This window comes from Lutra lutra, chromosome 7, assembly GCF_902655055.1.
Source record: "Lutra lutra chromosome 7, mLutLut1.2, whole genome shotgun sequence".
NCBI lineage: Eukaryota > Metazoa > Chordata > Mammalia > Carnivora > Mustelidae > Lutra > Lutra lutra.
Window position 1 is genome coordinate 115,463,147 of NC_062284.1, and position 22,530 is coordinate 115,485,676.

A 22,530-nucleotide genomic window follows, 5' to 3' on the forward strand; every position below is an offset into this window, starting at 1 on the left:
TCACAAGTAGGCAGAGAGGCAGGCAGAGAGAGAGGAAGGGAAGCACGCTCCCTGCCGAGCAGAGAGCCCGACACGGGGCTCGATCCCAGGACACCGGGACCATGACCCAAGCCGAAGGCAGAGGCTTTAACCCACTGAGCCACCCAAATGCCCCATCTTTTTTTCTTTCTTTCTAGATTTTATTTATTTATTTAGAGAGCATGGGAGTGGGGGGAGGGGCAGAGAGCGAGGGAGAAGTAGATCCCAAGCCGACTCATGCCAAGTGCACGTGGGGCTTGATCTCACAACCCTGAGATCATGACCTGAGCTGAAATCGAGAGTTGGGCACTTAGTTGACTGAGCCACCCAGGCACCCCACATCTGGTTAATTTTTCTAGTAGCTCTTCCTTTGGGAGAGTTGTAACATAGTTGGGATGAGGATCGTACAAGGCATCTGTCCCTCTGTTGTTCTGATTCACAGAGTGAGTTTTAATCTCCTTGAAACAGAAGATATTATAAAAGTATAAATAAATCATAGTTATCATTTCTGACTAATTCAGTAGAATGCCTTGCCAAGATTCTCTGCTGTATTTCTCTGGGATATCTAGGATATGGCCTAGAGCCAGGACATGGAATCAGCAGAGGCCCTAAGCAGAAGAGCTGCCACAAAATCAGGTCAGAGCATGGTGGGAGGCCTAGCAGGCGCCAGTGCAGTGATGACCAGGGGGACATGTGGCAGTGTGGGCAAGGCTTCGTGGTCACACAAGACCTCATACCTTGGCTACTGGAGGGTATTTCGTTGTATCAGCAATAATAGTAGTTGTTTCTACCAATGACCTTGGGCAACCAGGGAAGGATTGGATACTTTTGGTATATTCTATATAAGAAACTATATCATTTTAGAAATATTTACACCAACAATAACAGACGAAACCATTGCTGAACTTCAGTAGATGAGGAAAATTCACTCTTGCCCGACACTTTGATTTGCTAACTAAACGGAAGCATCCGTGCATCAGCAGGTTAGTCTGAGCGGAACAGTTAGCGACAGCAGTTGTTTCATGACTGTGGCAGAGGCAGGGATAAGTGAAAGTGGCAAGTAATCCTAAACCTGCTTCCTTTTGGCTTTGGGTAAGTACCCAGCTCCTGCTGGAGGCCACATCTCCCTCAGCTGTGATTGCTTTTCTGATTTCGGCGACAGAAAAGCTTTAGGAAGAGTCATTCATTCCTTGTTCTTGCTTTTCTTTTTTCTTTCTTTCTTTTTTTTTTAGAAATGGGGAAGGAGCAGAGGGAGAGAGAGAATCCGAGGCAGACTCTGTGCTGAGCAGGGAGCCTGATGCGGGGCTCGATCCTACGACCCTGGGATCTCGACCCGAGTGGAAGGCAGACGCTTAACCCACTGAGCCAGCCAGGCACCTCTTTCTCTTTTATAGTTAACATAATTGTCATCCCTCTGGATTCATTCTGCACAATTTCTTTAGGTCTCTTTTGTAGTCCCCTTTTTGCTTTATTTAGTTTTGTCTCATCTGTTTAACTTGCCCCTTAAGTCTTTTTTTCTTAACCTTTTTTTGTGAAATAAAACATACCAAGAAAAATGCCTGAAACAAAAATAGCTAAATGATTTATCTGAGGAGAACAGCTGTGTAACTAGAAACTAGGTCAGGAAATAGAAGATTGTTAGTACCCCAGGAGATCCCCTTATGACCCCTTGTAATCATTATCCTCCAAGGGTTGTCATTATTCTGATTTCATAGTGTTCACATTCTTGTTTTTTGTTATGCTTTTATTACTCAAGCATGCATCCCTAAGCACTCTAATTTGGATGTGCCTGGTTTTTAAATTTAATATATATGAAACAGTCAAGTATGTCTTCTTTTGTGTTCGTCTTCTTTTGCTCAACATTATGTTTGTGATATTTGCCTATGATGTGTGTGACTGTGGTTCTATGCCATATAGTAATCTGTTGTATAAAAATGCCACTATTTACTCATCTGTTCTAATATATATATTTTTTAAAGATTTTATTTATTCATTTGACAGAGAGAGAGAGAGATTACAAGTAGACAGGCAGGCAGAGAGAGGAGGAAGCAGGCTCACCGCCGAGCAGAGAGCCCGACGCAGGGCTTGATCCCAGGACCCCGAGATCACGACCTGAGCTGAAGACAGAGGCTTAACCCACTGAGCCACCCAGGCGCCCCACATCTGTTCTAATATTGATGGATATTTGGGTTGTTTGTGATTTGGAGCACTTACAAAGGATGTCGCAGTGAACATATGCACTCATTACTATTGGGCATATGTATCTATGAGTGGAGTCCTGGATTGTAGAATTGTGTATCATGTTTTACCTATATGGATAATGCCAAGCTGTTTGCCAAAGTGGTTTTCACTAATGTATCCTCCAATCAGTATTATATAAGTGTAACCATTGTTGCAGCTGTTTTCAGAAATGCTTCTACAGGGGCGCCTGGGTGGCTCAGTCATTAAGCGTCTGCCTTTGGCTCAGGTCATATCTTTGGATGGAGCCTTGCATTGGGCTCCCTGCTCAGCGGGAAGCCTACTTCTCCCTCTCCCACTACCCACTACCCCTGCTTGTGTTCCCTCTCCCGCTCTCTGTCAAATAAATAAATAAAATCTTAAAAAAAAAAAAAAAAGGTAGTAGTTCTACTGATTTAACCTCCCACCAAGACTATATAAAAGTTGTCTTTGTCATATATCTTATCAACATTTGGTACTGTCAGATTTTTATTTATTTTTAATTTTTATTTATTTTTTAGTACTGTCAGATTTTAAAATATTAACCGTGTCCATGGGTGTGTAGTAATATTTCATTGTGGTTTATGATTTTCACATTCCTGATTACTAGTGAGGTGAGCATCTTTTTAAAAAGATTTTTTAGGGGCACCTGAGTGGCTCAGCAGGTTAAAGCCTCTGCCTTGGGCTCAGGTCATAATCCCAGGGTCCTGGGATCCAACCCCACATCCGGCTCTCTGCTCAGCAGGGGGCCTGCGACCCCCCCCCCCCCCCGCCCTCCACCTGCCTCTCTGCCTACTTATGATCTCTGTCTGGCAAATAAATAAATAAAATCTTTAAAAAAAAAAAGATTTAGGGCGCCTGGGTGGCTCAGTGGGTTAAGCCGCTGCCTTCGGCTCAGGTCATGATCTCGGGGTCCTGGGATCGAGTCCCGCGTCGGGCTCTCTGCTCAGCGGGGAGCCTGCTTCCCTTCCTCTCTCTCTCTGCCTGCCTCTCTGCCTACTTGTGATCTCTCTCTCTGTCAAATAAATAAATAAATCTTAAAAAAAAAAAAAGATTTAAAAAAATCCAATATATTTATTTAATTGCACCATCTTGCATTTTCTTTTTTTTTTTTTTTTTAATTTTTTTGGAGTTTTTAAATTCCAGTTAGTTAACATACAGTGTAATATTAGTTTTAGGAGTATAATGCGGTGATTTAACACTTCCATACAACACCTGGTGCTTATTACAAGTGCACTTGTTAATCCCTATAACCTATTTAACCTGTCCCCAACCCACCTCCCCCCCAGTAACTGTCTGATTCTGTATAGGTGAGAGTCTGTTTCTTGGTTTGCCTCTCTGTCTCTTTTTTTTTCCCCCTTTGTGTTGTTTCTTAAATTCCACATATGAGTGAAATTATATGGTAATTGTCTTTCTGTGACTAATTTTGCTTAGCTCCATAAATGTTGCAAATGGCAAGACTTAATTCTTTCTTATGGCTGAGTAATATTCCTTTGTGTGTGTGTGTGTATATATATATATATATACCACATCTATGTTTATCCATTCATCAGTCAGTGGACCCTTGGCCTGTTTCCATAATTTGGCTATTGTAGATAATGCTGCTTAAACATTGGGGTGCGTGTATCCCTTTGGATTAGTATTTTTGTATTCTTTGAGTACTGTAATTGCTGGATTATAGGGTAGTTCTATTTTTAACTTTTTTTGTTGTTTGTTTATTTGACAGAGAGATCTCAAGTAGGCAGAGAGGCAGGCAGTGAGGCAGGCAGAGAGGGAAAGCAGGCTCCCTGCAGGGATCCTGATGTGGGGCTCGATCCCAGGAGCCTGGGATCATGACCTGAGGCAAAGGCAGAGGCTTAACCCACTGAGCCACCCAGGCACCCCCTATTTTTAACTTTTTGAGGGACATCAATACTGTTTTCCAGAGTGGCTGCACCAGTTTGCATTCCCATCCACAGTGCAAGAAGGTTCCCCCTTCTCCACCCCCTCACCAATACCTTTTGTTTCTGGTGTTGTTGATTTTAGCCATTCTGACAGGTTTAAGGTGGTATCTCATTGTAGTTTTGATTTACATTTCCCTGATGATGAGTGATGTTGATCATCCTTTCATGTGTCTGTTGGCCATCTGGATGTCTTCTTTGGAAAAACATCTATTCATGTCTTCTGCCCATTTTTTAATTGGATTACTCATTTTTATGGCATTGAGTTTTATAAGTTCTTTATATGTTTTGCGTACTAACCCTTTAGCAGATATGTCATTTACAAATATCTTCTCCCTTCAGTAGATTGTTTTTTAGTTTTGTTGATTGTTTCCTTCACTGTGCTAAAAAGTTTTTATTTATTGGGGCACCTGGGTGGCTCAGATGGTTAGGCATCTGCCTTCGGCTCAGGTCATGATCCCAGGTCCTAGGATCAAGCCCCATATCAGGTTCCTTGCTCCTTGGGGAGCCTGCTTCTCCCTCTGCCTCTGTGTCTCTCTCTCTTTCTCTCGTGAATAAATAAATAAAAACTTAAAAAATTTTTTAAAAGTTTTTATTTATTTTATTTTTTGATTGAGCATCTTTTTACATTTTATTCATCATTTAGATATCTTCTTTCATGGAATGCCTATTCAAGTCTCTTGCCCCTTTTTCTTTGAATTGTTTTTTTCTTACTGATTTAAAGGCATTTTTAAATATATTCTGGCTATGAATCCTTTGTGAGTTAAATGTATACCTTAAATGTTTTCTCCCATTCTGTGAATTTGCCTTACATTATTTTTTTTTAAGATTTTATTTTTAGGTAGTCTCTACACCTAACATGGGGCTCAAACTCACAACCCCAAGATCAAGAGTTGCATGCTCTACTGACTGAGCCATCCAGGTGCCCCATCTGTACATTCTTTTAATGTTATCTTTTGATAATCAGAAGCTCTATATGGCATAGAAGAAGCCTTATCCTACTCATAGTCATAAAGATACTCTCCTAAATTATTTTCTTAGAGATTTGTGGTTTTAACCTTGCACAATTAGATTTACGGGTCACCTGAAATTGGTATGTGTTTCTGTGTGTATGTGTGCATATGCATGTGCGTGCGTGCGTGTGTGTGTGTGTGTGTGTGTGTGTGTGTCTGTAGGCTGTGAGGTAGAGCCAGGTTTCATTTTTTCCCCATATGAATATCCAGTTGTTCTAGCACCATGAATTGAAAAGATAAACCTTTCTTCACTGCTCAGCAATGCCACTTTGCCACAAAACAAGTGTCTGATTATAAGATCTGTTTCTGGGCTCTCCAGGAGTCTGTTTTTCTATTCTTACACTTACGATCACAAACTATCATAGTTACTATTCTTTTATCATGACTCCTGCCATCTTGTTCTTTTTCCAGAATATCTTAGACTTGGTCCTTTACATTTCCTTATTTATTTTATTTATTTCTGCTTTTCAGTTTCTACAAAAATTTTTTTTTGATATTTTGATTGAAATTGTATTGCATCAATAGATCATTTTGTGGGGAGTAACTTCTTATAATACTGAGTATTCTAATCTAAGAATATTTATTTAGACTTTAATTTCTCCTAAAAATCTATTTATAGTTTTCTGTGATTTTAAAAATTCTATTGTAAATGAAATCTTTTTAAAATTTTTTGTGTTTCTTGTATAAAGAAATGCAGTTGATTTTTATGTATGTCTCTTTTATTAGGGGACCTTATTAAACTCATTAATTCAAATTACTCACTTGTAGTGTCTTTGGATTTCTGTGTACACTGTTATATCATTTGAGAATTGATTTTATTTCTTTCCAGTTCTTAAACTTTTTGTTTCCTCTCCTGTTTTACCATGACTAGGATCACAGTGTAATGTTTAGGAGAAGTGGTGATAGTGGGCATCCTTGACTCATTCCCTATCTCAAAATGGTAGCTTCCAACATTTTCATATTGAATATGATATCTGCCATAGGTTTGTTTATAGATCCCTTAACCAGGTTAAATACACTACATCCTATTCTTGGTTTTTTGGGAGGTTTTTATTTATTCTTATTATGAATAATTACTGAATTTTATCAAGAGCTTTTTCTGCATTTCCTTTTTTATTATTTTTTAAAACAATTTTTAAGGGTAGGGGCAAGGGAGAGGGAGGGAATCCTCAAGCAGGCTACCTGCTCAGTGTAGAGCCCAATGTGGGTCTCGATGTCATGACTCAGAGATCATGACCTGAGCTGAAATCGAGAGTCTGACTCTTAACCAGCTGAGCTACCCAGGTGCCCTTTTCTGCGTCTGGAGATGACTGTGTAGTTTTTCACCTTTATTCTGTGGTGATGGTGAAATACATTGATTTTTTTATTTCTGGAGTAAATTCAACTGGGTCGTGATGTCTTATTCTTTTCATACATTGCTGAATTCATTTTGCTAATGCTTTTTAGAGGATTTTTTAAAAACTATGTTCATGAGTGACATTGGCTTATAACTTATTTTTTCTAGAAATGATCCTGCCCCTTTTGATAAAAAAGTCATGCTGATCTCATACAACAGGTTAAGGCTTTCCTTTTTTTTTTTTTTTTTTTTCTTTTTTGCATTCTCTGAAAGAGTTTGTATAAGATCGCCACTCTTTTTTTCTTAAATATTTGGTTAGAATCTGTTGGGGAAGCCATCTGGAGTTTTTTTGTTTTTGTTTTTTTAGGGAAGTATTTGAATTATGGATATCATTTTTTTAATGGTTTTGGAGCTATTCAGATTTTCTGTTTCTTCATGCCTTTAAAAAAAAAAGTTGTTTATTTAGTTATAAGTAAGTGATCTCTACACCCAATGTGGGGCTCGAGCTCCTGACCCCGAGATAAGAGTGGCATGCTCTTCTGACTGAACCAGCCAGTTGCCCTATCTTCTTGTCTGTTTTGGTAAATTATATTTTTCATCTAAAGCTGCTTTCAGATTTTAAAATTATGGGCATTGGGGCGCCTGGGTGGCTCAGTTGGTTGGGCGACTGCCTTCAGCTCAGGTCATGATCCTGGAGTCCCGGGATCGAGTCCCGCATCAGGCTCCCAGCTCCACGGGGAGTCTGCTTCTCCCTCTGACCTTCTCCTCACTCATGCTCTCTTTCACTGTCTCTCTCTTCTCTCAAATAAATAAATAAAATGTTTAAAAAAAATAAAATTATGGGCATAAACTTGTTTATAATATCTTCAGACAGTTTTTCTCCCCAATCTGAAGGATATGTAGGGATGGCTCCCTTTTCATTCTTTTTTTTTTTTAAAGATTTTATTTATTTATTTGACAGAGATCACAAGTAGGCAGAAAGGCAGGCAGAGAGAGAGGAGGAAGCAGGCTCCCCACTGAGCAGAGAGCCCAATGCGGGGCTCGATCCCGGGACCCTGGGATCATGACCTGAGCCGAAGGCAGAGGCTTTAACCCACTGAGCCACCCAGGCGCCCCTCCCTTTTCATTCTTGACATCATTTGTGCTTCTTTCTTTTTCTTGATTACTCCTTTGGGCTTATCAATTTTGTTAGTCTTTCAAGAGAACCAACTTCTCACTTCTGTTGATCTTCTTTATGTTTGTGTTCTGTTTCACTGATGTCTGCTCTCTTTTTTTTCTTCTACTCACTTGGGTATAATTTGCTATCCTCCATTAATTCTTCAGACTACTTCAATCTGACCTCCTCCTAGACCACCCTACTGAAACTGATCAAATTGACAGCGTTCTTGTTTTCTACTCCAGCAGATACTTATGTGGATTTGTGTTATTCTAGCTCTCAAAAAGCATCTGCACAGTTCCTATGTAAGATATTTTTCTTGGTTCTCATGTCTTCACACTCTCCTACCTCCTATCATTCTGTTCTTTCCTCTTTTTCATCTTCTGATTTCCCTTTTACCTCGCATCTGAATATTGAGGCAGCTCAGACTTGGTCTCTTCTATATCTAGCCCAGGGATTGCAAACTCATATGCCTACAAGTTCCAGATGGGAAATGTAAATGAAGATGTGGAGTGATTGTTTGCATTTTTGAGCATACAGAGATACTCTTAAATTTCATAAAGAAATATGCTCCCTCCTTTTTTTCTTTAAATACAAGACCTCTATGATCTTTTATTTTCCTAGTTTTAATAGAGACATGGATCCTTAGAAATATTTCTTTCTATTAGAAAAACAGTGGTGGGGTGCCTGGGTGGCTTAGTTTAAGGGTCTGACTTTGGCTCAGGTCATGATCTCAAGTGGGGTGAGGGGGAGGCTCTGTGCTCAGAGGAGTCAGCCTCTCCCTCTGCCCCTCTCCCCATTTATGCACTCACATTCTCTCAAGTGAATAAATAAAATCTTTAAAAAAAAAAGTGGTATACATCAGTGGTAATTAGAAAATGACAGTTGGCTTCAGTGCTGAGAAGGCATTATGGTGAACTAAGGAGTTCATGCCTTATAGAAATGAGGAAGTGGTTATACAGGTCAAGCCAAGGGTTGCCAGGTTGTCCAGTTCTTTAAAGAGAAACTTTGAATATAGATTTTTTAAAAATGTGAACTTTACTAATTTTTAAATTTTGGTGCAAGTTTTTAAATATGTGAAGACCAAAATAATAATAATAATAATAATAATAATAATAATATTAAACATGTCTGTGGATCAGTGGATATGTCCATGGACCACTAATTTATGTCCTCTCTGTATTCTTCTCTTAAGTGATCTCATCTGTTTTATAGCTTTAAATGTCATTGATATGCTGATGACTCTCAAAATTAGAACTCCAGCCTTTTATATCCACCCGCCTACTTGACATCTTCCCTTCGATGTCTAATAGTCATCTCAAACTTAACATGTTCCTAAAAGAAGTCTTGAGTTTTCTTCCCAAATCTGTATTATCCTTGGTCTTCTCTACCTTTAAGATGAAAATCAGGGAAACATCCAACCCCCTAAGGGCTAACCAACAGAAATGATAGGATTGAAAGTCAGACACATGGGGCACATGGGTGGCTTGGCCAGTTAAACATCAGCCTTCAGCTCAGGTCATGATTCCAGGGTCCTGAGATAGAGTCCTGAGTGGGGCTCCCTGCTCAGCGGGGAGCTTGCTTCTTCCCCTCTCTCTCTGCACCCTCACCCTGCTGGTACTGTCTCGCTCTCTCTAGCTCTCCCTCTCTCTTTCTCAAATAACTAAATAAAATCTTAAAAAAGAAAAAAGAAAGTCAGACACAAACAGGCAGTTGTGGTATGCTGGGATTCCTCAATAGCAAAATATATAGAAATTCAGAGAAGTGGTTGCAGAAATAGGAAATAACACAGCATGCTACCAGATAGAGGTAGAAGTATGGGTTTCCGGACTCTCCTGAGTTACCCGTGGCAATGTACAATTGTGCATAAATCACCTATAGAAAATGAGGTTTCTGCCATGTTTTGAAGCTAAAACATGCCTTTCTCTTAAGAAGGTGGGGATAGAGATGTTAAATATCTTTCTGGCCCCTGTCTCCTGCCTGATTTTTTTCTAGAGTCTCTTGCTACAGATGTCCTTGTCAACAGGTGCAAATAACTAGTGCAACAAAGATTGAATAAAGTGGTGAAGGTCATTTTTGAAGAGCATTGTTCTGCAGGCCCAGGTTTCAGGCCTACTGGAGGTCTGCTTCCTTCTCCTTATCATCAGCCCCTTTCCAGTAATACTATCTAGTGCTACATCCAAAAAAGATGTTGGCTCCCTCTTGCTCTCTGCATCTCCTCTGCTTCCCCCCAGCCCAAACCTCAAGTGACTCTCATCTGGACCTTTGTAGAACCCTCCTGACCTTGGACCCCTGTACACCTATAATCCCACCTCCAGATAGTAAGGAAAATGAACTTTTTTTTTTTAAGATTTTATTTATTTATTTGACAGAGATCACAAGTCGGCAGAGAGGCAGGCAGAGAGAGAGAGAAGGAAGCAGGCTCCCTGCTAAGCAGAGAGCCCTATGCGGGACTCAATCCCAGGACTCTGGGATCATGACCTGAGCCAAAGACAGAGGCTTTAACCCACTGAGCCACCCAGGTGCCCCCAAAATGAACTTTTAAAAATGAAATCAGAGCATGTCAGTCCTCTGCTTAAAACCCTTCCATTGCTCTGAATAGAACCAACATGCCTTAATTACTTATCTGTACTTAAGGACTTACATGCTCTGGCTTCTCTCAGCATCTCTGATTTGTGTCCTGTCCTCTTCCCATCTTCCTGTTTTGTTTTTTTCCCCCTCATACTCTAATTATTACTTGAAAGCCTCATTAAGCCTTTATTCTTTTTTTTTTTTTAAAGATTTTATTTAGTTATTTGACAGACAGAGATCACAAGTAGGCAGAGAGGCAGGCAGAGAGAGAGAGGAAGGGAAGCAGGCTCTCTGCTGAGCAGAGAGCCCGATGCGGGGCTCGATCCCGGGACGCTAAGACCATGACCCGAGCCGAAGGCAGAGGCTTAACTCACTGAGCCACTCAGGCGCCCCAAGCCTTTATTCTTTCACTTAAAAAGGACAAACTCATTCTTGTCTCAAAGGCATGGTCTAAATTTAAATGATACATAAACTCTGTGGACTAAGGAGGCTTACTAATCTGTTCAAAGCCCAGAAGATGGTCCCAAATCATTCTTTACTCTCTGCTGCCATCGTGGGGTCATTTAAAGAACTGTGCGCTCTAGAAAAAGTTTTATCAGCTCTGGACATCCTGAAGCCAAAATGGATTATCCACTGACCCTCAGAAAGGAGACTCTCTAAATCAGTGCTCTCTAAGTGAATCACTGAAATACAGAAAAAGCATTAGAAATTTTGTCTAAAATTCTTGATGGCATCATTCATTAAAAATTTTTACTTTTGTATATATTTCATAATGTCTATAACATGTTATTATAGTACTACAAGTTTATAATGTATAAATATGTATTTATAGGGAGCACCTGGATGGCTCAGTGGGTTAAAGCCTCTGCCTTCAGCTCAGGTCATGATCCCAGGGTCCTGGGATCGAGCCCCGCACTGGGCTCTCTGCTCAATAGGGAGCCTGCTTACCCCTTTCTCTCTGCCTGCCTCTCTGCCTATTTGTGATCTCTCTCTGTCAAATAAATAAATAAAATCTTTTAAAAAAATGTATTTATGTATGTTTTGTATGTCCCAGGCATTTTTTTATGAGTTGACTAATCTAAAAAAAAAATTAGTTAAGCATCCAACTCTTGATTTTGGCCCAGGTCATGATCTCAGGGTCCTGAGATGGAGCCCCATGTCAGGCTCCATGCTCAGTGGGGAGTCTGCTTGTGATTCTCTCTCTCCCTGTGCTCTTCCTCCCCACTTGCACGCATGCACTTTCTCTCTAAAATAAATATTTAAAAAATTCAGAGACCAAATAAATAAATAAATAATTCGGAGACCATTGGATTAAATAATGTTAATGAAATTTAAGTGTATTTCTTTTTTTGTTGTTATTAAACATAGCTTTGGTAAACCAAGGATTCCATTGTTTTCCATGAGTAGAAAGTGATGTCAAGGCAAAAAGATCATAGGAAGCAAAAGGGGGAAATATGAGAAATGAAGATTAGGTTAGATACCTTATTCTTTTTTTTTTTTTAAGATTTTATTTATTTGACAGAGAGAGATCACAAATAGGCAGAGAGACAGAGAGAGGAGGAAGCAGGCTTCCTGCCGAACAGAGAGCTTGATATGGGACTCGATCCCAGGACCCTGAGATCATGACCTGAACCAAAGGCAGAGACTTAACCCACTGAGCCACCCAGGCGCCCTAGATATCTTATTCTTTAAGCCAAATTGACTCTGCTAAAAACATTCTTCTTCTACTTAGACATTCTGTATAAATTGGGTACCTATTGGAATCTTAAACATTTGAATTCTTAGTGGGAAAACTTTATATGATGCATTAGATCTTAAACATAATCCAGAAACAATATTAAAAAAACAACTTATCTACCTAGTTACTTAGTATATTTTAGACAATGGAACCCGACTGAAAAGATGTACAGATATCCAGCCTTAGGAATTTGCAGTGAGTGTTATGTCCAGTTAGCAGTGCTGAATATCAGAAGTAGAGATGTGTGGCTTTTTCTTGGAGAGAGCTGGCATATGGAGGGAGGCAGTTATTCACTAATAAAAAGGCAGTTTGACCACATATAGGTGAATTGTTATATAACAGGAACCAGTAGGGACACCTGGGTGGCTCAGTCGGTTAAGCATCAGGCTCTTGATTTAGGTTCAGGTCGTGAGATCGAGTCCCGTGTTGGGTTCCACATGTGGAATTTGCTTCTTTCTCTCCTGCTTCCTCTGCCCCTTGCCCCCACCCCGCTCTCTCTCTCTCTGTCTCTCAAATAAATACATCTTTAAAAAGGAAAAAAAAAAAAAAGAACAGGAACCAGTAGTCAAGTTTCTTGTAGGTCTTTTTTGGCCTTGACTAAACCCTAAGAAATAGACACGATAGAAATCAAACTGGCATGCTTTTATTTGAGGATCTGGAAATAGCCCTCACCTCACTGATAAAGCATTACCTGAGAAGGGAAACCCTAAACCTTCCATGAGTCAAACCATGGTTTTACTTCGTGAAGTAGAAGTCAAAGATGAGGTCCCTCTGAGTTTTGTTTGTCACAGCAGCACCGTGATCTTGACTGTTTCCTCTGTGGTTTTGGTCACCTCAACAATGAACTACCTCCCTCAGATTACTTGTAACACTTTGTTTGAACCACTCCTTTGGAATTTACTGCGTCATTTCTGACGGTGTGAGCTGGTGTGTATCGTACTCTACCAGTAAGGCTAGAATCCCTCAGTCACGTTCCATCACTTGCATGCCTTCATAGCCGCAGTGGCGTGTGGCGCAGGGCCTGGCACAGTTGGCACGTGAGTGTGAGCACCACAGTGCCCCGGGCAGCGTTCCCCGCTGTGGAGAGCTGGGGCAGGCTGTTGGTTGTCGTGAGCAGCTGTCCCACACATTGTAGGATGTTTGACAGCAGTCTGCCCTCTACCTGCTAGATACTTGTGCACCCCGTCCCCCAGCTTGTGACAACCCAAAATTTCTCCGGACACTGCCAGATGTCCATGGGGGAAGGGAGGGGATGCAAATGGATCTTGGTTGAGAACTGCCCTTCTGGATTGGGGAATTTGGGTTCTAGTCCTAACTTTGTCATTATCCCTCCATGTGTGGGCAAACTGCTTCACCTGTAGGTCCTAAATTTCTTCTCCCCCAAAAGGAGAAGGGTGGGATTTCTTGGATGTTTAACCTGGGTTCTGCGGCTAGCTTTAGAGGATCTTGCGTTAATGGGAACTTTGCATGTAAATTTTTCTGGGAATAATTTCTTAATTTTCAGCTTTTTTCCCCTCTGACTTATCTATTACCTCAAAACGATTAAAACTAGATCGATTAATACATAAAGTGACTTTCATCTCTTTAAGAGAGAAGGATCCTAGCTTAAGCTCAATATACCTTTTTCCCCCCTTCGTGAACACCATTTGTGATCATAAAATGCTGAGAAAGCACTTTTGTGCTACCAGGATTTATTATATTGGCAGGTGCCACTTACTTGTAGTACTGTATTTTCTACCTCTTTTCAAAAATTGGATTTTGAATCAGTAACAAGGTAAATGAGTAGCATGTGATAATGAAAAGTATGTGTTTGTCATTTTGCACTCTTTAGCCTTTTTTCACTTAGACTTTTATTTATTTTTTGTTTGTTTATTAAAGATTTTATTTATCTTTTTGACAGAGAGAGGAAGCACAAGCAGGGGGAGGGGGAAAGGGAGAAGGAGAAGCAGGCTTTCCACTCAGCAGGGGCTGGATCCCAGTACCCTGGGATCAGGACCTGAGTGGAAGGCACAAACTCAACCACTAAGCCACCCAGGCGGGCCTCACTTAGACCTTTTTTTTTTTTTTAAGATTTTATTTATTTATTTGACAGACAGAGATCACAAGTAGGCAGAGAGGCAGGCAGAGAGAGAGAGGAGGGGAAGCAGGCTCCCTGCTGAGCAGAGCGCCCGACATGGGGCTCGATCCCAGGACCCCAGGACCCCGGGACCCTGGGACCATGGGACCATGACCGGAGCCGAAGGCAGAGGCTTTAACCCACTGAGCCACCCAGGCGCCCCTCTCACTTAGATTTTGTAAAACCAGCATGTTTCCCGTGACTCAGCCAGCTGTCCTCTGTGTCAGTCTTTACAGCTGCTCACATTTCAGGCTCACGCTGGGGCCCCTTTGTTTAGGCTACAGCTTCACAGAGTCCATTGCATTTGCTAGCATAGGCTCAACCTTGGATCTGAACCAAAATTCGGCCAGCCACTTTCTTTGGGAAGTTAAGGATGTCCCTCTTAGACTTTTTTTTTTTTTTTGCCAGTTTCATGTTGTACTTGCTGCTGTGGTAGGCATGACTTGTGGCCCTGTTTTCCTCTGTTGCAGGTGAATTTGGAAGGCAAAGCCAGTCCTCTGTCACTCCTTCAAATGGCCTCCCCAAGTGGCTTCTGTGTCTTGGTTCGCTTGCCAAAGCTGATCCGTGGAGGAAAACCACTACCAAAAACTTTGTTGGACATTTTGGCAGATGGCACTATTTTAAAAGTTGGAGTAGGATGTTCAGAAGACGCCAGCAAGCTCCTGCAGGACTACGGCCCCATGGTTAAGGGGTGCCTGGACCTCCGGTACCTAGCCGTGAGGCAGAGGTAGGGTCCATATGAATGCTGGGGTTCCTGGAGCCGCGGGGCGAGTGTCTTAGCAAGATGTCTGGAGTACTGAGAACAGTAAGGAAGCATCCAGAGTTTTTTAGAAGCCTAGAGGCTTCTGAGATGCATATGAATTTGTGAGGGACTATTCCAACTTCTGAGAAAACTTTAGTTACCTAGGATTGGTCTTTGTAGGAGAAACGTGGATAAGGTGTCTCCATAAGCTACAGGTTGGAAAACTGATTGCACCAGTGGCTAAATCAGGGCTTCATGTTTTGCTTTTGCTTTTTTAAAAAAATTAATTAATTAATTTATTTGACACAGAGAGAGAGATCTCAAGTAGGCAGAGCAGCAGACAGAGGGGAGGGGGAAGCTGGCTCCCCGCTGAGCAGGGAGCCCGATGCAGGACTTGATCCCAGGACCCTGGGCTCATGACCTGAGCCGAAGGCAGCCACCCAACCGACTGAGCCACCCAGGTTCCCCATGCTTTTGCTTTTTCCGTACCCCCTCCCCCCGCCATGATATTTTTGGGAATTTCTGGTTTAAATCCAGAAGATTTAATGTAAAAGTCTGTATTTGGGGCTTTTGAAAAATCAGATGATTTGACTAAGTGAGGTCAGGGGTTCTAGATGGAAACAGTTGCTGGGGAGCGGTTGGCCTCCTTAGATGCCCATGCTCTGTTTAATCGCCACAGTCCTCACCTCTGCCATCCATTGTAACCCCAACTCCTCCAGTAGACACTGGAGTTTGCAAACCCTGCTTTAGGCTAAAAGCAGTGACAGACTAATTCTATTCTTATGGAAATTCTATTCTAACTTGTTTTTCAGGGATTGGCAATGACCTTCATATGCTTGAGTGTGTGCATGGGTGGGTGTCCTCGTTTTAATAAAGTGGAGTGAGGTAGCCTCTCCCTGCCTCAAATGCCAGACATTGAAAGTTGGGAGGATATGATAAAGTAAGAGAAGTCCTGATTAAAATCTCATCTTGTCATTTTTTTAGTATAAAATGGAATTTTATTTTAGCTTAGTAGTTTGGCTTATGTAAATACAACTCTTGTAAGCATCAAGTTTTCAAGAAATACATCAACATACTTACTGTAAAGGATTTTAAATCTGTGAAAGTATTTGGAGTGTCACCCCAGCAGCCACCTCTCGCCAGGCCTCCCTCCGCCCCACCCTCCCAAGGCACCACTTCCCCCGAGGTGTCCGCTGTCCCTCTCTGCTGTTAGAGGTGGTGGGTATAGGAGCTAAGAGTTGACCCTGGAGTGGGCTGTGCAGTGGCTGTTCCTCACTTCCCTCTGCGGCAATAATTAGGTTCTCACCTCCCAGGATTGGTGTGAGGATCTCAAGAGTTAAACTGCGTGAAGCACTTTGAGTGTGTCCCACAGAGACAGTGAGTGTACTGCTGTGTTCAGCTCTCACTCTTTATCTTTTGTGTTAAATGTTAATCAGAGATGATTTACTGTAGAGATTGTTGTATATGACTTTGGAATCTTTCCTAGTGAGAATTTGAAATGGCAAAGATGGCCTCTTGTCTTTAATTAATCCTCAAGAAATGCACAACTTTTCCATAGATGACATTTAAAAAAGGACTAATGACCTAAATGGAATAAAGTAGCTTGAAAATTAAGTACTGTCCTTCGCCGGGGGTAATGATTTCAAGAATTATGGAATAGCCATGCTTAAAAAATTACACAGCTATTAAGAAGAATGAAATAAGTACATTTATACTTATCATCATGGATGGAAGTCTCTGATATATTAAGTAATAAAGCAAGTTGTAGGGCAAAAAACAGAACAAATGCCAAAAACATGTTATCTCCTCCTCCGCTTAACCATCTGTCTGTCTGTGCATAGAAAAGGTCTGGAGCGGCCACAGCCTACTGTAAGAGTCAGTATTCCCAAGGAGTGGAAGTATGGGGTGATAGGCTTTTACTTTCCACCTGTGATGCTTTTCTGTTGTCTGTACTTTTAATAAAAAGCATTCATTACTTTTATAGTTTCCAACAAAACAAAAGAGATTTTATGTCTCCCAAAGCCTTGATTTTCACTTAATTGAACCAAGACATTATGTATTTTTCCCTAAGTATGCCTGGACCTGTTTCTACTTTTTAGTCAGTGGTGCCTTTTGGGGATAATGAAATCCATCAATTACTGCTGGTTTTTGTAGGAAAAGACTTCCTTTTTTTCATCATTATAATTATTTCATTTCCTACGGTTCCTGAGGGAGTCCTGCTTACCATAAGCCCACCTCCAAGCCTCCTGCTCTAAAACTTCTAGTCTTTCACTTGGTAGCCAGGAAGTTAGCACCACTTGTGTAGACCAATGTGTTCCTAATTTCACATTTATTTCTTGTTTGGAATCTCCAAACCTTTGATAAATTAATTTTTTTTCTGCCACCCTGCAGCTATTTTAATCAGAAAGTATTTGAAGGACAGAAAGATTATTTAGGTTTTTTTGTACCTTCACCTGCTCAATGAAAATGCCATTACCATTTTTTCAAAATTGAGAAGTAATTACATGAATACTAGCCAATGCAAATAAAGAAACATGTAAAGAAGATAGATAATCACCATAAGTCCCATACCCAGAGATAATATCATGAACATATGATTGATATCTTTCTAGTTATCTCTGTGCTTTGTCTCTCTCATACCTAGACTCACACACATACATCTGGAACGTGGTATATATATTAACATAAAGGGACCACAGCATATGTTTTCTCCCACAGTCTCTTTTTACTTAACGAATATGTCATGAATATCTTTTCATATCAGTATAGATCTACATCCTTATTTTTTTTTTAAAGATTTATTTATTTATTGGAGAGAGAGAAAGAGGGAGCACTCAGGTGAGTGGGGCACAGGAGCAGAGGGAGAGAATCAGCATGTGGACTGCCCGCTGAGCAGGGCAGTGACACTGCAGGTCATCCCAGGACTCATGAGATCATGACCCGAGCCAAAACCAGGAGTCAGATGCTTAACTGACTCAGCCACCCAGGCGCCCCCATCCACATCCTTATTTTTAATAGCTGTATGGAATTTAATTGCAGAGATATTTAACTAGCCTTTTGTTGATGGACATTTAGGTTGTTTCCAATTCTTTGCTCCTATATAAATGGTGCTGCAGTGAAGATCATTTATGCACATTTGTCCATAGGATAAATTCCTAGAAGTGGAATTTGTGAATCAGAGAATTTTCATGTTCAAAATTTTGAAAGCTCTTTATTGTTAAACTATTTTCTGTAAAGCTTGTAAAAATGGACAGTTCATGAATTTTAGATTAGACTGATTCTTCATGCTCCAACAATAGTAGATGTAGTTGTTTTTTTAAATCTGCAGGCTGATAAACAAATTATTTATAATTTTTATTTTATTTTGTTTGATGTCTAGTGAATTTGAGTGTCTGCCATCTATCTGTGTATTGGCCATTTCTTTCTTTCTTTATATATATTTTTAAAGATTTTTATCTATTTATTTGCAGAGATCACAAGTAGGCAGAGAGACAGGCAGGGGGGTGGGGGACCCCTGAGATCATGAGCAGATCATGATCAGCGGCTCAACCCACTGAGCCACCCAGGCACCCCATATTGTAAATGTCTTTTTTGATTTGCCTGTTCTTCTTTTGCACATTTTTGATACACAACTTACTTATTTCTTACAGAAACAATTTGCTCTGTAATGGGCTAAGCCTGAAATCACTTGCTGAGACGGTTTTGAACTTTCCACTTGACAAGTCCCTCCTGCTTCGTTGCAGCAACTGGGATGCCGAGAATCTTACTGAGGACCAGGTACTTCTTGTCAGGGTAGTTGAAGAATGGAAGAGCCATTGCTTGTGAAGTATAGTTGTTCTTGTAATTGTAATCTTCAAATATAAGTATTGGGTGGAAATACCTGAGAAGAGACTCACTGAAGATAACTGGTCCCTGGTTTATAAATGGTACTTAAGTAACAGAGTAAGAATCCCTATTGTGTTTTATATTTTTGAGCAGTTACTATATGCCAGGCATTTCAGAAAATGTAATTTTTTATTATGAACACAAATGCGTAATTAGAAAACCAGAGTGTTATAAGACTTATTATAAGAAACAGTTAGTGGTTCTCTGTCTTCCTCCCACTCAGTGGTAACCAATTTCATTTCTTCCTGGTAATTACCATTATATTTTTAAATTACATGCATATATTACTCTTTATTATTTTTTATATTGTCTTTTGACTTCTTACAATGGAAGACATGATTTAGTACTCTTGTAATTCCTCTGTCCCCAGACAAATACTTTTTCCCCTCCATATCTTCCCAATATAGGTAAATCATCGTTTTTATCAGATTAGTATCTACTTATATTGATATTATTTATAGCTGAGCCACATAGGAAGCTACAGTTTTTTTCTTATATAGCTTTTTGTTTTCTCGTGATTAATAATTTGTACTTTTGTTTGCTTTCTTTTTTTCCTTTTTAAGATTTTATTTATTTATTTGAGAAAGAGAGAGCACAAATAGGGGGAAGGGCAAGGGACAAGGAGATACCCCGCTCACTGGGGACCCTGATCCCAAGACTCCTGAGATCATAACCTGAGCCTAAGGCAGACTTAAGGAACTGAGCCTCCCAGGCGCCCCCTAGCCACATTTTACATACTTGGTTGTCAAGGGTGTATTTCTGTGGCTGCAGAAAGTTCTGTAGGACAGTGCTATGTGTGAACTGACAGGAGGGGGAATTCAGTACTTCACAAATCAGAAGTCCAGTAGCAGTAGAGCTGAAAACTCTCACGTTTATTACTGAACCAGCCTACTGGTGCAGAGGCATAATAACAGAGAAGAATCATTTCCCTGCTAAAACATGTCTGTCGGCCATGACAGGATAGAACACATGGTCTTCATGCAGCTTAATTAAATATGTGGTGCCAACTAGGTGTGCCACCTCATGATGCGTGACGCCTTCTAGACCCAGCCTGGTTCTTCTTCAGTGCCTCCTCTTGGAGTTGTACCTGATTTTATTACCAGTTTTCACCCAAATCCACTGGGGAATGGGATGATTCTGCTTTTGTTTCTTGGCCGGGAATCACTTATTTCTGAAAGTCTTATGAGAAAACATGGCAAGAGCCACACAAAGCAGATTGGTAGCCAAAAAGCTGTTTGCTTTGTTTTCTATCTCCCTATTAACTGTTTTAAGCCCGGACTCTTTAATGGAACCCTATATCTTTTCTTGGCCGGTTCAGACACGTGAGGTGACTTACTCCTTTTGTTTTCCCTGGGAGCCCTCCCTTCCAGACAGAGTCCTTCGTCATCCTGCTTCCAGAGCTGCTGCCCAGCTCTGTCCCTGGAATCTGCATTCACCATCAGCCTAGGGAGTCCTATCACCTTTCTTCTGGAGTAGATCCTCTGTCTTGCAAATTCCATGTCTTTTCCCTTTCTTGTCTTGGAGTACATTAAGAGAGGGAGCATAGGAAGTTCATTTGTGACACCCTTCATGTCTGAAAAGATATTGGCTTGCCTGTCTGTGAACTGATATTTTTGCTGAGTATGGCTGTTTAGGGTGAAAGTCATTTTCCTTCAGAACTTCAAAGGTAATGTTCCCTGTCTTAGAGCTTCTGGTATTGATACTGAGCATGTCACTTGTTTTTCTTTCTGAAGAATCTTCACTTTATTCTTAGTTCTTAAAATTCATGATGGTATACATTAGCGTGGGCTATCTTCCATTTTAGTATTAGAAGCCAGTGGACCCTTTCAATCTACCTTTCAGTTAAGAGAATTATTCTCATAATATTCCTTTGAAAATTTCCCTCCCTTTTGTTTTTAGAACTCATATTATTTAGATGTTGGACCCCCTTGAATTGATTCTCTGATTTCCTAAGAAAAATATTTTCTCTCTTTGTGTTTTTTGTTTTACCTTCTGGGAAATTTCCCCAAGTTTGTCTTCTAACATTTCTATTGAATTTTTAATTATTCCTATCATAATTGTAAGTTACAAGAGATTCTTGGTCTCCTCTGAATATTCGCTTTTAAAATAACTTTGTTTTTGTATAAGAGATACAGTAACTTCTGTTATCTTTGAGTATTAAAGATTTCTGAGGTTTTCTTCTTCCTGTATTGCTTCATTTTCCTCTGAGTTCCTTATTTGAAATGTTTGATTTGGTCTTTGTCTTTCACATGAAATATTTTTCTTAAATGTTTAGATCCTTGGCTGTCCATTCATATTTAAAGACACCTTAAAAAGTTGATTGGGCTCATCAACTATTGAATGAATAAGTAAAATGTGGTATAGCCTTACAATGGAGTATTTTTCAGAAATACAAAGGACACATGGTACATGCATGGATGCATCTTGGAAACATTATGCTAAGTGAAAAAAAGCCAGTTAGAAAAATATCACATCAGATTCTATTTTTATGAAATGTTCAGAATATATAAATCTATAGAGACAACATAAATTAATGGTTGCCTAGGGCTGAGAGACGTCGAGGATGACTGCTACAGGGTATTAGGTTTCTTTTTGAGGTGATGGAAGTTTTTCTAACATTGCTTGTGGTGATGGGTTGTGCAGTTCTAGAAGTTTACTAAAAATCCAGAATCTTGCACCATCTGAAAAGACATTCGAATAGAACTGTGTATCATTGTACTTTGTCACTTTTAAAGCTCTTGGGTGTGGTAATCATGAGGCCATGTAGAAGAATGTCCTTGTTCTTAAGAAGTACATGCTGACGCATTTAGAGATGAAGTATCATAGTCGCCGCAACTTAATTTTGAAATGTGTTCAGGCAAAAAAAAAGTGTGTGGTGTCCATATTATAAAGTGATAAAGCAAACATTGACGATTGTGAATGTCAGTTGGCGTTATGCTTCTTTAACTTTTTCTGTGGGTTTGAAAACTCTTAAAATAAAAAGTTGGGGAGGAAAAGGTAATTGCTACCAATCTTAAAGCCAGATTTGTGATCCCTATTATTGTGAGAATTCAGAATTCCTAAAGACTCTGACTCATTCTTTTTTTTTTTTTAATTTTTTAAGTTTATTTACTTTCTTTAGTAACCTCTACACCCGGCATGTGACTCGAACTCGCAATCCCAAGATCAAGGGTTGCATGTTCTTTCTACTGAGCCATCCAGGTGCCCCTGTTATTCTTTATTTCAATAATGTTTATTGTTTATTTCATTCTAATTATAAACATAATGCTTAATGAGATTTTAGAAAATACAGAAAATCATGTTTAAATTTGAATTTTCAGAAATGGGTTGAGAACATAGCAAATAGAGCCAGGGCTTTTGGACCACTGGATGTTATTATCGATACCTATAGATTACAGTCACATGTCAGTAACTGAAACTCTTTTTTCCTCAGGCTACTCAGTTTCTCCAGAGATGAATCATCTAGTCTTCTGCCCAAGAGGTATAAGCCCCTCTGCTTATATTCTGGTTGCTGAGTGGGGAAAGGTGTTGGTAGTTTCACCAAGCCATATGTACACTTTCCCATAATCCCTTTTCCAGGTGACACTTTGCCCCCACCTTGCGCCAGGCCTGGTGTTACTAGATCCAGATCCTCTGTGAGTCAGCCATTATATGACTTAAACTTTTGCTCTTCTGGGATTAGAGAAGGAGTCATTGCCACCCCTGGGGTATAAAGGAGAGGGTCTAGAATCCTAAGTGTTCTTTATGGAAGCTTTCACCTTATCTTCTTGTTTTCACCCCTGCTTGTACTTACTTTCA

The 22,530-nt window shown here is 40.2% G+C and overlaps 1 protein-coding gene across 5 annotated transcripts in view; it reads left to right on the top strand.

The window, feature by feature from the left end:
- EXD2 (exonuclease 3'-5' domain containing 2) overlaps positions 1-22,530 on the top strand; it is a 57,080-nt gene that overhangs the window by 14,538 nt on the left and 20,012 nt on the right. For all 5 annotated transcript variants that reach the window (XM_047736236.1, XM_047736234.1, XM_047736237.1 and 2 more), the window contains 2 exons: positions 14,576-14,832; positions 18,498-18,624. In XM_047736236.1, coding sequence (XP_047592192.1) covers positions 14,576-14,832; positions 18,498-18,624 — 384 coding nt within the window. The remainder of the gene's footprint in view (positions 1-14,575; positions 14,833-18,497; positions 18,625-22,530) is intronic.